Source organism: Nesoenas mayeri (assembly GCF_963082525.1).
Source record: "Nesoenas mayeri genome assembly, chromosome: Z".
In the NCBI taxonomy this organism is placed as follows: domain Eukaryota; kingdom Metazoa; phylum Chordata; class Aves; order Columbiformes; family Columbidae; genus Nesoenas; species Nesoenas mayeri.
Genome location: NC_137542.1, coordinates 76,176,398 through 76,189,631, shown reverse-complemented (window position 1 = coordinate 76,189,631; position 13,234 = coordinate 76,176,398). Strand labels below are relative to the sequence as shown.

Here is a 13,234-nt window from a genome sequence, read left to right as displayed (position 1 = left end):
CCAGTTTGGGGAGATTGAGGTAGCTGAAGGTCTGCAGACTCAATAGGAGCGTTAGTCAGCGCATCCCGAACCTCGGGCAGATAAGGATTTGCTTCGAGGCTGCGCTGATCGGAGAGTTAATAGCTGGTAATGGCAAGTCTGCCTCTTGTTCTGAAGTCATTGTTATCTTTTTGTTTTGTTTTGTAATATTTACAGGCCTGGCTCGCTCAGGTTTTTAAAAAAAGGACAAACTAAAGGAGATCTTCCTCCATGGGTGCTCGGGGGGAGGAAGGATGTTGGAGCTTGGCATGTCATCCTGCGTACTAAGGACCAGAGGAGGACGTCAGCTCCCACATTGTGGCTGCTCTTTATAACAAACCGCATAGGAACAAGCCACGAGGTGCCTTTTTCACGAGGAAATGTGTAGTAGACATCAGCCTAACGGAAGGTGTTCAACTCAACGGGGAGATTGGGGTGTTGTTTCCCTCGTTGATTCACAAAGCCAAAGTCTAGGCGCTGGTTTAAACCTCTGTGCAGTGGTAATAGAGAGGAGCTTGGTCCCAGTTGTCAAAAATAATGTGATTTTTGGCTTGGTGGGATGTTTTGGATGTTGCTGCAGCATCACACTGATTTCCAGTGAAAGCATGTCTGGGACCTCCATCACTGGGAAAATATGCCAACTTGAATCACTGTGCTCTTCTCCCACCTTTTGCGTTGGGGGAATTTGTTCTACGCAACTAAATGAGAAGACAAACAATTGAGACGTTGTTATAACTCTGAATTTTGGTTGAAAGAAGCAGGCGGGTGAAAACAAGAGTTTCAACCTCTTGATCTTCTGCTTCCAAGCTTCAACTGGATAATCCCAAGGCTGCGTTAGGGCAGCAGAGAGGGCCCATGTAGGTAGTTTCCAAAAGGAAAAATCCTTTAAAACTATGAAATTAATGTGGTTTGTGCTGTCTGTCACCTTTCTTTCCCATCTCAGAACCTGAAGAGCAATGAGATGAAAATCGATGCAAAGAGGCTTCATAGGTGGTCACCAACTCTCCACCCGCGAGCTCAAGGTGGTACAATCTGTAAAGACGGACGGTGAAATCTCCAGCTCCTTTTGAGGGTGGGGGAAGAAAAATCTAACCCTGCGCATGACAATTCCTAGAAAAAAAGTCAAAAATTGGTAATATTTACATATTAGGAAGCTGGGTCAGTGTTTGTAAGTGGTCCAGACAAGTGAGTCCCTTTTGTAGCAAGGCATTCTTGCTTCACCGCTTTACCAAAACACAAAAATATGGGTCGTGTTGTTGAAATTTAACCGTTTCTTTAATTGCAAACACCCTGGGCTCATTTTGCGTTGCTGGTTGTGTGGCACACACCATGGCAAGTGTTTAATTTGCACAGTTTCTGAGGCTTTGGTGGGACTAGAAGAGGAGGAGAGGTTTATCTGGGCTTTGGTTTAGCACGATGGGATGGTGAGTTAGCCCAGGTGGAGCAGTCGTCAGTTAGGTTATATTAATATTTACATGATAAACAACATTCCTCATATTTTAAAGTAGTCTGCTGTCAAAATCAAAACAGCTGCTGTGACTTAAACAGTAGCACTCGCTGCTAGAAATTTAAAATGTATAATCGGCTCTAAAATTTGTGTAGATTCACTGTGTCTTTGAGTATATAGCTACACGTTAGTATATATTGATTATTCACCGTTGTACATAAACCCTTTTAAAACTATTCAGGTGAGTTTTTCTTTATTGTGAAAGTTTAATAAATTAAATCAATTGGATTAAAAACGTGCAGTTTGCTTTTCAGGGAATAATTAGCAGGTAGTTGCCTCTGATGTGAAAACTGGCATATTGGTCAGCATTTATAACATCGGTTTTGTTTTATAAAATGGTTGATGAAGGGAGCACAGATCCATAATTTTTATCCAGAAGCTGGAGCAGAATTTGTAGCCCAGATACACGAGTTAACTCTTTCTTCTCTCTTCACCTAAAAGACTTTGCCTTTTTCACCCCTACTTTACCCTCCTTCGAGTTCCTCTGCATTGTTGCAAATAATTAAATTGTATGGGAGGAATTATTTTGATTTCTGGCAAGTCCTGAACCAAAAATTTTAATTTTGAGATGTATTAAATGCATTATGTCCAAGCCCTTCTTTACAGGTCCTACTAAACCTCCATTGACTTAATTGTGACTCATAGCAGCATCCAAAATCTACTCCTAATATCATCACGTTTTTTTAGCAACCATATGAATCTTCTGTATGAAGTTGGCAGCAAATGATTGATTTCTAAATGCATTCCAGTTTTATCACAAATATTTGCTGCAAATATGCTCGTTTTCATCTTCCTTAGCACTGGTGAAAATAGAGTCTGCTGTTATAAAACATGAATTTTCTGCAAATCCCATGGTAAGAAGACTTTTACATCCACTTGATATCGATAGAATTTTTCTGATAAGTTCATCCCCATTTGTGTGGTGGTGCCCTTTAATGCAGCTGAGAAATAGGTCCAGGGATTATTCTAGTTGTTGGGGTTTTATTCAGTCCTCTAGTCCTTTTTTTTCTTATTATTTGCCAAAACCAGCATATATTATATTTTCTTCAGTGCTGCAAACAACCCTGTAATGTTCCTGTCACCGTTCCCTGGCACTCTCTGGTCTCCGAGACGTTGAGCTGTTATCTTGGAAATCTTCTGATATAAATGTATATTAATCTAAACAACACGGTATACAGAATAATCCTGACATGGCAAATAAATTTTGATTATGAATCCTTAAATTGTGAGGTATAATACAATGATATGTAGAGGTTAATGATACTTAACAGTATGTCAATATGAGAGTCCTGCTTTAGTCTTTCGTTTTCTCCATCGTTTCTTCCTGTCCAAAAGTTTCCACATAAACACAATATCCACAAAGCTGTTTTCTCATACCTAAGGAATTTTCAGGGGGATCAGCTCTTCAGGTGACACATTTTCAGCTAATTTTTCTGACCAGGAGTCTAATTTATTTACTGTTCTCTTTAGAAGTAGCCAACAAGTCGGATGTTTCTGAGGTCGCCTCATCCTAAGCTCGAATTTATACTTTTTGTACAGTATATACGGAATTTGTGCAGATTAACGACTCTGTATGCAAACAAAAATAATTTCTGTGGCGTGATTAGAAGTTTTTGCTATTTATCAGCAATATTTCCAAGCTGCAAGGGAAATAAGGATGTAGATATGTGCATCCCTGACTATCTAGAAGGACTTCAAAGCTGTCAGTGTTTGCCAACCTATCCTGGAAATACAATATCTTTTATTTTCAGCAACGTGATGCTTCGCAAACTTCTGCACCCTGGCAGGTTTACTGCAAACATTTCACTTTTTAAATCATTGCGTCTTCACCAGGAAACATTTCGGCACAGCTGTTTGGTTGATTTTTTCCAAAATTGACCAAAATCTTTTTTAAAATGTCAATTTCTGAACTCTCGACAGGGGCATATCTGCTTCTCCAGTGGTGGTTCAGGTCATTCAGTTCAAATTCGCCGTGCATTTGTTTTCCTGTGGTTGTGCACACCTTTATTCTGAGTGAAACTGAAATTGCATCTCAACAATCCTAACTTGGCTGGAAGGGTTGATTCCTCTATAGATAAATCTTCCCCACCCTTTTGCACCAGGAACATTGTATCTCATTAGGTGACCACAGGTTACTTATTGAATGTTCCAATTTTACTCCCTGGGAAAAATGTCGTTTTCTAATACACTGGCGATATTTCGCCTGCACTTAGATTGTTTTCAACCTCTTCTTCTCATCTCGAGTTTTCTGTTTCGAAACCTCCCGACACGCTCCGAGCCGCTTGTGTTCTTCTCTGCCGTTACATTTGTACCCGTTCCCCCCGCGGATCTTCGAACGAGACGCGCAGGTCGTGCTTCGTCGAGCAGGTTTCCTGTTTGCATCCTGTATCTCCTCACCGTCGTCTCCTGTTGGGCCGTTGGTGCCTCAAACCCAAGAAGACAACAAAGATGATATCAGGCAGGTGTGGTGTAACCCGCACAGATATTTCACCCAAGCCACATTGACTCTGTGTCTTAAGTCACAGTATCACAGTATCACAGTATGTTTGGGATTGGAAGGGACCTCAAAAGCTCATCCAGTCCAATCCCCCTGCTGGAGCAGGAACGCCCAGGTGAGGTCGCGCAGGAACATGTCCAGGTGGGTTTTGAATGTCTGCAGAGAAGGAGACTCCACAACCCCCCTGGGCAGCCTGTTCCAGGCTCTGCCACCCTCACTGAGAAGAAGTTTCTTCTCGAATTTAAGTGGAACCTCTTGTGTTCCAGCTTGATCCCATTACCCCTTGTCCTGTCATTGTTTGCCACCGAGAAGAGCCTGGCTCCATCCTCATGGCTCTCACCCTTTATATATTTATAAGCATTAATAAGGTCACCCCTCAGTCTCCTCTTCTCCAAACTAAAGAGCCCCAGCTCCCTCAGCCTTTCTTCATAAGGGAGATGCTCCACTCCCTTAATCATCTTTGTTGCCCTCCGCTGGACTCTCTCCAGCAGTTCCCTGTCCTGCTGGAACTGAGGGGCCACAACTGGACACAAGATTCCAGGTGTGGTCTCCCCAGGGCAGAGCAGAGGGGCAGGAGAACCTCTCGGACCTACTGACCACCCTCCTTGTAATACACCCCAGGATGCCATTGGCCTTCCTGGCCACAAGGGCCCAGTGCTGGCTCATGGTCACCTTGCTGTCCCCAGGACCCCCAGCTCCCTTTCCCCTACGCTGCTCTCTAATATGTCATTTCCCAACCTATACTGGAACCTGGGGTTATTCCTGCCCAGATGCAAGACTCTACACTTGCCTTTGTTAAATTTCAGTTAAAAGTCAGAGAGAAACAGTGTAGATGTGAAGCGGAGAAAGATGAAATGGCATTATTGCCTTGGAATAATTAAATAATTGCAAAAATTCAGTGTATCAGTATCTTAGGACAAGTACTGAGAAGTTTTCTTCCATAAATTGTGCTCTGCCAAAGCACTTAAGTGCTTACATTTATATAAATAATACATTAAAACATATAAAAAAGTAAATATATGAATATTTTTATATATATCAATACCACGAATAATGTAGCAGCCATGACTGTAGAGTTGTTTTCAAAACCATCGGCCATTAATTTGACTCAGATTGGGATTTTGGGGACCAGATTTCATTGTGGATTCTGGATTTTGCAGACAAATACAAATTTTCTCCCTCAACTCAAACTCCTTACAGGTTGGTCTGTTCAGTGCAAGGTGTGTTTTGGGAATAAACCTTGCTGGGGTGGAAAAATCACTAATTCACCTATAATAATGACCTGTTACGGTGCTGAATCTGAACCCTTATATTTTTTTTCTTTGCCAGTTGATGTATTTTGCTAAAAAGGTCCAATCCTGCAGATGCTCCCCAGGCAATACCGCTGTATTTAACTGAAGCAATATGAAACACATAATTTGCCAACATGTCATTAGGTTACCAAACAAGATTCATGGTAAGCTTTTCAAATTCACACAAATCCCATTTTCAGAAAGACTTTGAAGCTTCATATTGATGGCGAGTTAACATGAATTTCACTCTCAGTTGTGTTCACACTTCTTTGGAAATGGCACTTTCCTCCTAAACTCGTCACACACTTTTGAAAATACCAACTCGCCTTGATGGGTTTTGTTTCAGAAACCAGCGTTTCGAACCAAGGACTTAAGGAAAAGAGGATTCTCCAGTTTTATGTTAATCAAATTCTTTGACTTTGTTCTTTTTCCACGGCGACTGCCCCGTTTTTTTGACAAAGGCTGCTTTATATCCAATAAGGGGGATTTTTTCTTTATTTAATATATGGCCCAAGTAGCTCCAATGCCACCGAGTTGCCTAGATCTGCACCAGGGGCTGTTGGCTGGCACTGATGCTATCGTCCCCATCACTAACTGCAGAAAAAATATACAATAAACAACAAAAACAACCATGTCGTTGAACTTTTGCGGTAGGGGAGTTATTGCCGTTCAGTTCTGCATCTGTTCATCGGACTTCCTGTGGTTTTTCATCGAATCGTGTGATTGACGGAGCAGACAGTCTGCAGAGTTCTCGGTCTGTCTGGTTGTATACGCTTGTCCCGACCACTAAAATCTGACTTCTGCTTTGTCTGGCGGGAGAAAACGAGATAAGGTGCCACTGTGGGTTGATGAGCCAGAGCTGATAAGTGTTGTCTGTGTTTAAATTGTGCCGTTCGAATCCTCGCGTTACCTCCGGCTCTTGAATTTTCAAGTATTGCCTCGGGTCGGTTTGTTTTAAGCCATCTGGGGTTGTCTCTGCTCCGGTAACCACTGGATAAATATGCAAATAACAGCTCCACTGGACTCATTTATGGCAGGGCAATGAGTTCAAAAGCTTAAATAGCGAAGTGCGTGGGTAATGGAGAATTTGTCCGTCTTTCCTGAACGAAAAGCTGTGAAGGAAAAAAAAGAGATTATTTATCCCATGCCAAGGTGTTTCCTGTGTTATTAGGATTACTGTTTAAGATGCCTCAGATTGGTCCCTCTTCTCAGAAAGTGCTAAAAATCACGTTCATTTGGGTGTCACACAGCAAAGGCTCCCAATTGCTTATTTGGAAGCAGAATGCGCAGGAGACCAAGAGCACAGAGCTGAACTTAAACATTCCTTGAATTACCATCTGTCCAAAATCTTAAAGATTTATGGCATTGGTCAACTTTTTTATGTGGTGTTCAACCCTTGCCTGTGATAAGTTGTTTTAAAGTCAATCTGATAAAGCAGAAATGCTTTGAAGTTACTTTGATTTGATGATTTTGAATGTCAACAAATTTTGCTTTCGGTGAATGCCCCAGTAGTGAGACGATATGGAGAGGTTTTTTATTTTAACAGGCGTAAATCTTGCAATACAGAGCCTGGTGCAGAAGTTCTCTCCATGCTTGAGCCTCTAGAATTTCTCATTTTAATCCATGAGAAGCCATAGCCACCACCCAACCATGGATCATTGCAGTTGGGTGTGAATTACCGACCTGGAAATCAATTTTTTTAATATATTTTTTTTTAATATAATGGCAACACGTATTATATCTCTCTTAAAAATCTCCTTCTCTACATTTGCATTATAAAACTGCAGACTGTTCAAGGTATATGTTTAGTGTGAGAGAGTCTGGGATGATTGCAGTGAGTTACAGTCTTTAATCTAAAATTGATTATTAAATTGCTACGGTACGATCACAATAGATGCCAACATTGATCACTTTGAAGAAAGACTTAATAATAAAATCAATGCCTGACTGTTATTGCCTGACAATATGAATGCTATCTGATTTATTTTAGGCTTTTCTTCCAGCAGAGATAATGGGATAGAAAGAGCTGAGCATCTCAGATGTAACTATTGGAATTTCTAAGACAATTTTACCTATTGTTTCAAAGCTTCAGGTGTTTCTTAAGTCCTGAATGGTCCCAAACCAGAGTGTCTGCAGACAACAGTCAGTATAATCTGTGATCCTGAAGGCATAAAACAATTATCTGTGTTTAATTCAACTCAAATTAGTGTCTTTAATCACTTTTTTCCCCCTTCCCTCGCAGAAGAACTACTCCAGGCTGCATTTGGGGTGCAGAAGGACGCCTGCGTGAGGGTTTTGCTCTGCTAGGAAATGTCGTGGCAGTTTAATCATGAGGTTTAACCCTTTGTTCTGCTGACTCAGCGCCGAACCGAACGTGTTCCTGTCCGCGCCAACCACAAGTCAGGAAGCGTTTGGGAGGGAAGTGGGGAAGGTTACGCTGGGGAGAAACAGAGTAGAATATCAGGTTTAAAAAATAATAATAATAATGGTTAAAATCTACATGAGGGCTTGATTGGGGTGAGGGTTAATTTGATGAAAGAAGCGTGGTGTCCTGAGAAGAGGGATGTAGTGGCAGAGAGGGAACGTGGGTAGTGCTCGAGGATTTGGAGCCAAGATGGGAAGGAACAGGGGATGGTAATGAAAAGAAGGATCTCACCAAGCTGATGAGAAACAAGAAAACCTGAGTATAAAATAGAAAGATACACTAAAGAGAGATCATGAAGATACAGCGGGAGGGAGTTGGGGATGGGAGAAAACAGGGAATTAGAGATGGGGGTGAGTGTCTGGGGTATGATACGTTAGAGTGAGGAAACAAAGTGATGTGGGAGATTAAACAAACTGGTCCAAACAGAGCAGGGGAGGAGGGGTTGTAGAGAGGTGGTAGAAACTGGTTTAGGGGCACAGAGGGGCGATGGGAGCTTCTCGACCACAAACTGCATGTCTGACACAGGAAACGAAACTTGCTGATGTACCTTAGAGGTTCTGGGCTTTGAACTCAACAGCAGTTTTATGTAGAAGCAACTTTAACAACCTTATTTTTGAGCTGCCTTCATTTCTTCCTTTCCGCGCTTGAAAGGGGCCTATGAGAAAGACGGGGACAGACTTTTGAGCAGGGCCTGTTGTGACAGGACAAGGGGTGATGGGTTTAAACTAAAGGAGGGAGATTCAGGCTGGACATGAGGAAGGAATTGTTGTCCCTGAGGGTGGTGAGAGCCTGTCCCAGGTTGGGCAGAGAGGTGGTGGATGAACCATCCCTGGAGACATCCCAGGCCAGGCTGGACGGGGCTCTGAGCAACCTGAGCTGGTGAAGATGTCCCTGCTCACGGCAGGGGGGGCACTGGGGGAGCTGGGAATGTCCCTTCAACCCAAACCATCTGTGATTCTATTCTGTGATTCTTAAACTAAGGTGATAGTGCTGGAAACAGCACTTTCCTCCTTCCCTTCCTGATTGCTCTAGGGATGAGCTCCCCGCATGTTAAGTCATCAAGTACAATAGTGACAGCCACACCAATGGCCAAAATGCTTCCTCCCAGGGAAAATATTGGTGTCCAGCTATGAAGAGCTGTGATGAAGGACCTGACCCCAACATCAGCCAAACCACAGCAGCTCCAGAGCTTTGGAGCATCCTGGAACATGACATCAATATCCTCATCAGTCATGGAATTATTGAATAGTTTGGGTTGGAAGGGACCTTCAAAACTCATCCAGTGCCACCCCTGTCATGAGCAGGGACATCTTCACCAGCTCAGGCTGCTCAGAGCCTGGTTGAATGAAGCTGTCCATGGAGACATGTTTGTCATACAGGGGATGGCACCTTTTTGGCTTGGTGTAAATTGCACACTTGGCGTTTGCACCAAACTCCTCTAGTAACAGAAGCAACACAAATAAGCAGTGGGGTAGTTACCATGTTCTCTGACTGCAAAAATATAAATAACCTGTGTAAAAACTAAATTAACAACCCTGAAAGCCAAGAAACACCCTTTCAAAAGAAACTCTTCCAGCCAGAAGGGTCTTGTACCCTAAACGCAAGGAAATGGGACACTGGAACTTAAAAAAAAAAGTCATCAGGTTATCCCTTCATTATTTATGGGCAAAGAGGCTTCTTGGCCATCGCTGTGCTTGTTCTGATCATGTCACACCAGAGAGGTTATTCTTAGCCTTAGCCACAGCCTTATAAATAATAAAACGGATCGTGTTTTATCTTACCCCAGTGATCACTGTCACTCAGGTTTTAGCTGAGACTCTGCCAAGCTCTTGGCACAGGCAACATTTAGAAGTAGATTAAAGGACTGAAGAGTGCAGGACAAAGTGGGCTGAGCTCTTCAACCAAACATGCGCTTACCGAGAGGGCACGCAGTGGGTTTGCCGTGTGTGTGCTGCTTTGGGAGGGGAAAAATGAGAGAAAACTGGAAAATAAGGTCTACGTGGTTACAACCTTAGAGGCTGACGTGGGATAGATATCTGACATGTTGCACATCTCTACTGAAGGGTTTTAGACCTTTTGGTTTTTTTGCTGTTAGAGTAATTCTGTGTGTCCCTCAGCAACGGGAAATCCAGGGCACAGAGGCAATGACCTGCCAAAAATAGAGAGCGGAGTTGCAGGTGTCCTCCAGGAGCCCATCGGTGGAGCCACGCTTCCCACCATGCTTCTTGATGAGCATTTCTCTCCTGGAAGCTTCTACATCCAGAAAGTCTTTGAGAAGGAAAAAGTCAATTTGTTGGATTCCTGAAAATATATCGCAGGCTGTGTTTATTCTTACAGTCTTTCCAAAAGATTCTCCTGCTAAGGAGCTTGGTACAATTAATAGCAAAATGCTTTTTAGGGAAAACTGCGATGAACAGGTGTGTGCATGTACGAGCCTGTTTTTGTGGGGCTGCTAAAACTGACAGGTTTCCTTAAGACCTTTGTGTTTTGTAAAGGATTCACATGTTTAGTCTTTGTTAAGAGCCAAATTGAGCGTGATCAACAGTGAAAGAGTTGAATGCAACATGCCAACGTAGCATTTGGTTCAAAGAAGAAATTAGGAGTTATTTTTTTATCATGTAAATATTTTCCTTTGTGTCTAATGGTTCAGTTCCTTCCATGGTTTTTTTTCACCAGACCTCTTCAGTGTTTCCTCGGGCTGTGTGCTCGCAAACAGAAACGCAAACCTTCCCTCAGCGGACTTTGCTTTCTCGTTGCAGAAGTTTCCCGAGCTGAAGTTCAAGTACGTGGAGGAGGAGCAGCCCGAGGAATTCTTCATCCCCTACGTTTGGTCCTTGGTCTACAACTCCGCCGTGGCCCTGTACTGGAACCCGCATGAAATCCAGCTCTTCACGATGGACTCCGGCTGAAGGAGATGCCCCAACCGAGCCAACTCAACTCTTGTCTTCTCCCAGAAAACGAAATTCCGCACGGCGTGTGAATACGTGACCCCTTCCAGCGTGCACCCTCTCACCCCAAAGCTTACGGAGAATGACGCTCGTCGCTAGTGTGCAGTCCAACATTGATATTTCGGAAGCAGATCGCCACCAATACGCTGGACAGACTGTGCTGTGAGGAACTGAGGGCTTGTAGGCAACCTTGTATTTATAATCTTATAATTTAGAGCTTGTTTGATGAAAATGAGGCCTTACACAAAGGGGATGACATTACTACCACCTGCAAACCTGATTGTTCTTTTAACTTCGTGGGGTAAATGAGGAAAGGGGTTGCAGACCTTTGATTTGGAAGTTGTATTTTCATTTCTTTCAAGTGAGATGGCTTTGCTGGGGCAAGGTTTCTGTGGTCTGTTGGATTCTGTCATGAGTTGCTCGTTACCTAATCCCATGCTTTTTTTTTTTGGCATTTAATTGCTGTCTGCAGTGTCATCCGAATGAACTCCAAGCAGCACATTAATCAGATTAGCTCCCAGGCAGATTCAAAACACTTGTTTTAGGTGTCAAAATGTTTGTGGGAGGATTTTCAGTAGCAAGTCTTTTTTTTTCCTGTTTGTTTGACTGGCAAATATTCTATCGAGGGCTAGAAACACCAACTTGAAGAGTCAGGTCCCTTGCAGACTTGTTTTACTGTGCTAAAGTTGTTCCTGGAAATAAAACACGTTGGCGGGGAAAAACATCTCCAAGGAAAATAGTTAAAAGATTGTAAGATAGGCCAACGTCCCGTAAAACTTTGTAATGGTGACGGTGTCATGGGGATGCTTGAAAAAGCTTTGTTTTGAAAATCCCGTTTGCTATTAAAGGTTTTACGGCAGAAGTATAAATGTATGTGAATGTAGAATAATTCTCTTTGTTGTTATTTTCAAGTGTCCTTTCCTGATATACCTGTTTCCGCAGTTGGAAGAACACAAGAAATGGCTTGACCTGATTCGGAAAGAACGTTTTTTTCAAAATAAGGATGATATTTTTGCTCTGGGGATGCTCCCAACGGTGCCTGTTGCACACGCGTTGAACGCAAATCCCACATGCTGCTATGTGGAGAACTGTCAGCAGTGCATTGCATGCCAAAATATAAAACATCAAGGAATTCGGTCCTAAACATAGGTGGCAACCCCCGGTGCTCACTGCCTGCTTCAGCATGTTCTGTTTATTGACCTGAAGAATTCAGTCCTTCAAGTGGCTTTACATAGAATTTCTTGCACCTTTATTTTTTGCCCTGGAGGATGCGCTCGGATTGTACTTTAATCTGCTTACTTAGAGGTGGGAAGTCCATTTGAATCCTACACAATCGGAAGTGTTGGCTTTAAAAAAAGAGCAAGCAGCTTTCCAGATTTATTTAAATATAACTCCAAAGCAACATAAACAGCCTAGGAGCATTTAGGAAAAACACTTTTGAGAAGAAAAGGCAATAGTAAGACTGGAAACGCAGTTTTTCGTAGGAAAATGTGAGAAATGAATGAACCGTGACTGAGCTGCACATAAGTTTATGCTGGTTTTCGGATTTACATGGGGATATTTTTTTGGCCTTTGAGCAAACGTCAAAGGGCAACGACTCTTCCTGGTTATCGCAGTGATCTGTAACTTTGTCTTTATTAAAAGACCGAGAGTGTTTGTGAGTCAGCAGAGCCGTCCAGCCTCAGGGAGGCCAGGCTGAAGATGCACTTGTGACCTGTGGCTTCAGTTTTCATCTGTCTTACGCTGCCCCATGAGCACCTTCCACCTCAGAGTGGGGAGAACTTCATGCAAAACAGCTCAGGCAGAGCAGAGGTTTATCAGCCTGGAGAGAACCTGGGTTTTTTTCCTTTGAAAAGGGCTTTTTTTAATCTAAGAGAAGAGTCCATAAAGCAGCAATCAGATAGAATAGGTCAAACCAGCTGCTGAATCAATGTAGGAGTCAATTATTTCTCGCCATCGCCTTGTGGTGACATTGAAGCACGGAAGGAACGGGATCGTTCCAATGGCATAATTTCCTTGTGAATTTAATTAATATGTGATGCTCCCAGGGCCCAGCTGGTTTGGAACAGCTGGAGTTACAATCCAAAGCTGAAAAAGCAGGGCCAGACCAAGATTTATGCTGAATTCCGTGCTAGTCCCCCTGGTTCTTCCAAGAGCTGGAGCATGATGCGGATCTGAAGTCTGCAGTCTGGCACGGTCACAAACACTCTGTTTTCCTTCAGATCTGTAAAGTGTCACCTTAGGGATCCTTTTCATTATTTTGTGTGAAGGATTTATTATGCGTAATAAAAAACAAAAAGTAAATACGGGCTGTAGTTGTATTTGTTTTATGTGATAGAAGCTGCATGGTGACATTCGGCCAACGGGTCTTGGTCTTGGTCTGGTCATCAGACCTAAGGTGCATGAGGGTTTATAACATTCCCCATGATATGCAATCAAAATAACATTGTTTTATTGATTGTATTAAGTAGATGATTGTTTAAATCCATGCTTGGTGAGGGAAGGGACGTGTCATGCCACAACATCCTGCTGAATCCCACCTGTCAG

The 13,234-nt window shown here is 42.8% G+C and overlaps 1 protein-coding gene across 5 annotated transcripts in view; it reads left to right on the top strand.

The window, feature by feature from the left end:
• DYM (dymeclin) overlaps positions 1-12,977 on the top strand; it is a 153,003-nt gene extending 140,026 nt beyond the window's left edge. For 4 of the 5 annotated variants that reach the window (XM_080362048.1, XM_080362050.1, XM_080362049.1 and 1 more), the window contains one exon: positions 10,499-12,977. In XM_080362048.1, the coding sequence (XP_080218174.1) occupies positions 10,499-10,648 (150 nt within the window). In that variant the 3' untranslated portion in view covers positions 10,649-12,977. Of the gene's footprint in view, positions 1-961; positions 1,455-10,498 lie in introns of those variants that run through there. The other variant, XM_080362051.1, reaches the window with a different exon arrangement.
• The last annotated feature ends 257 nt before the right edge of the window (positions 12,978-13,234 follow it).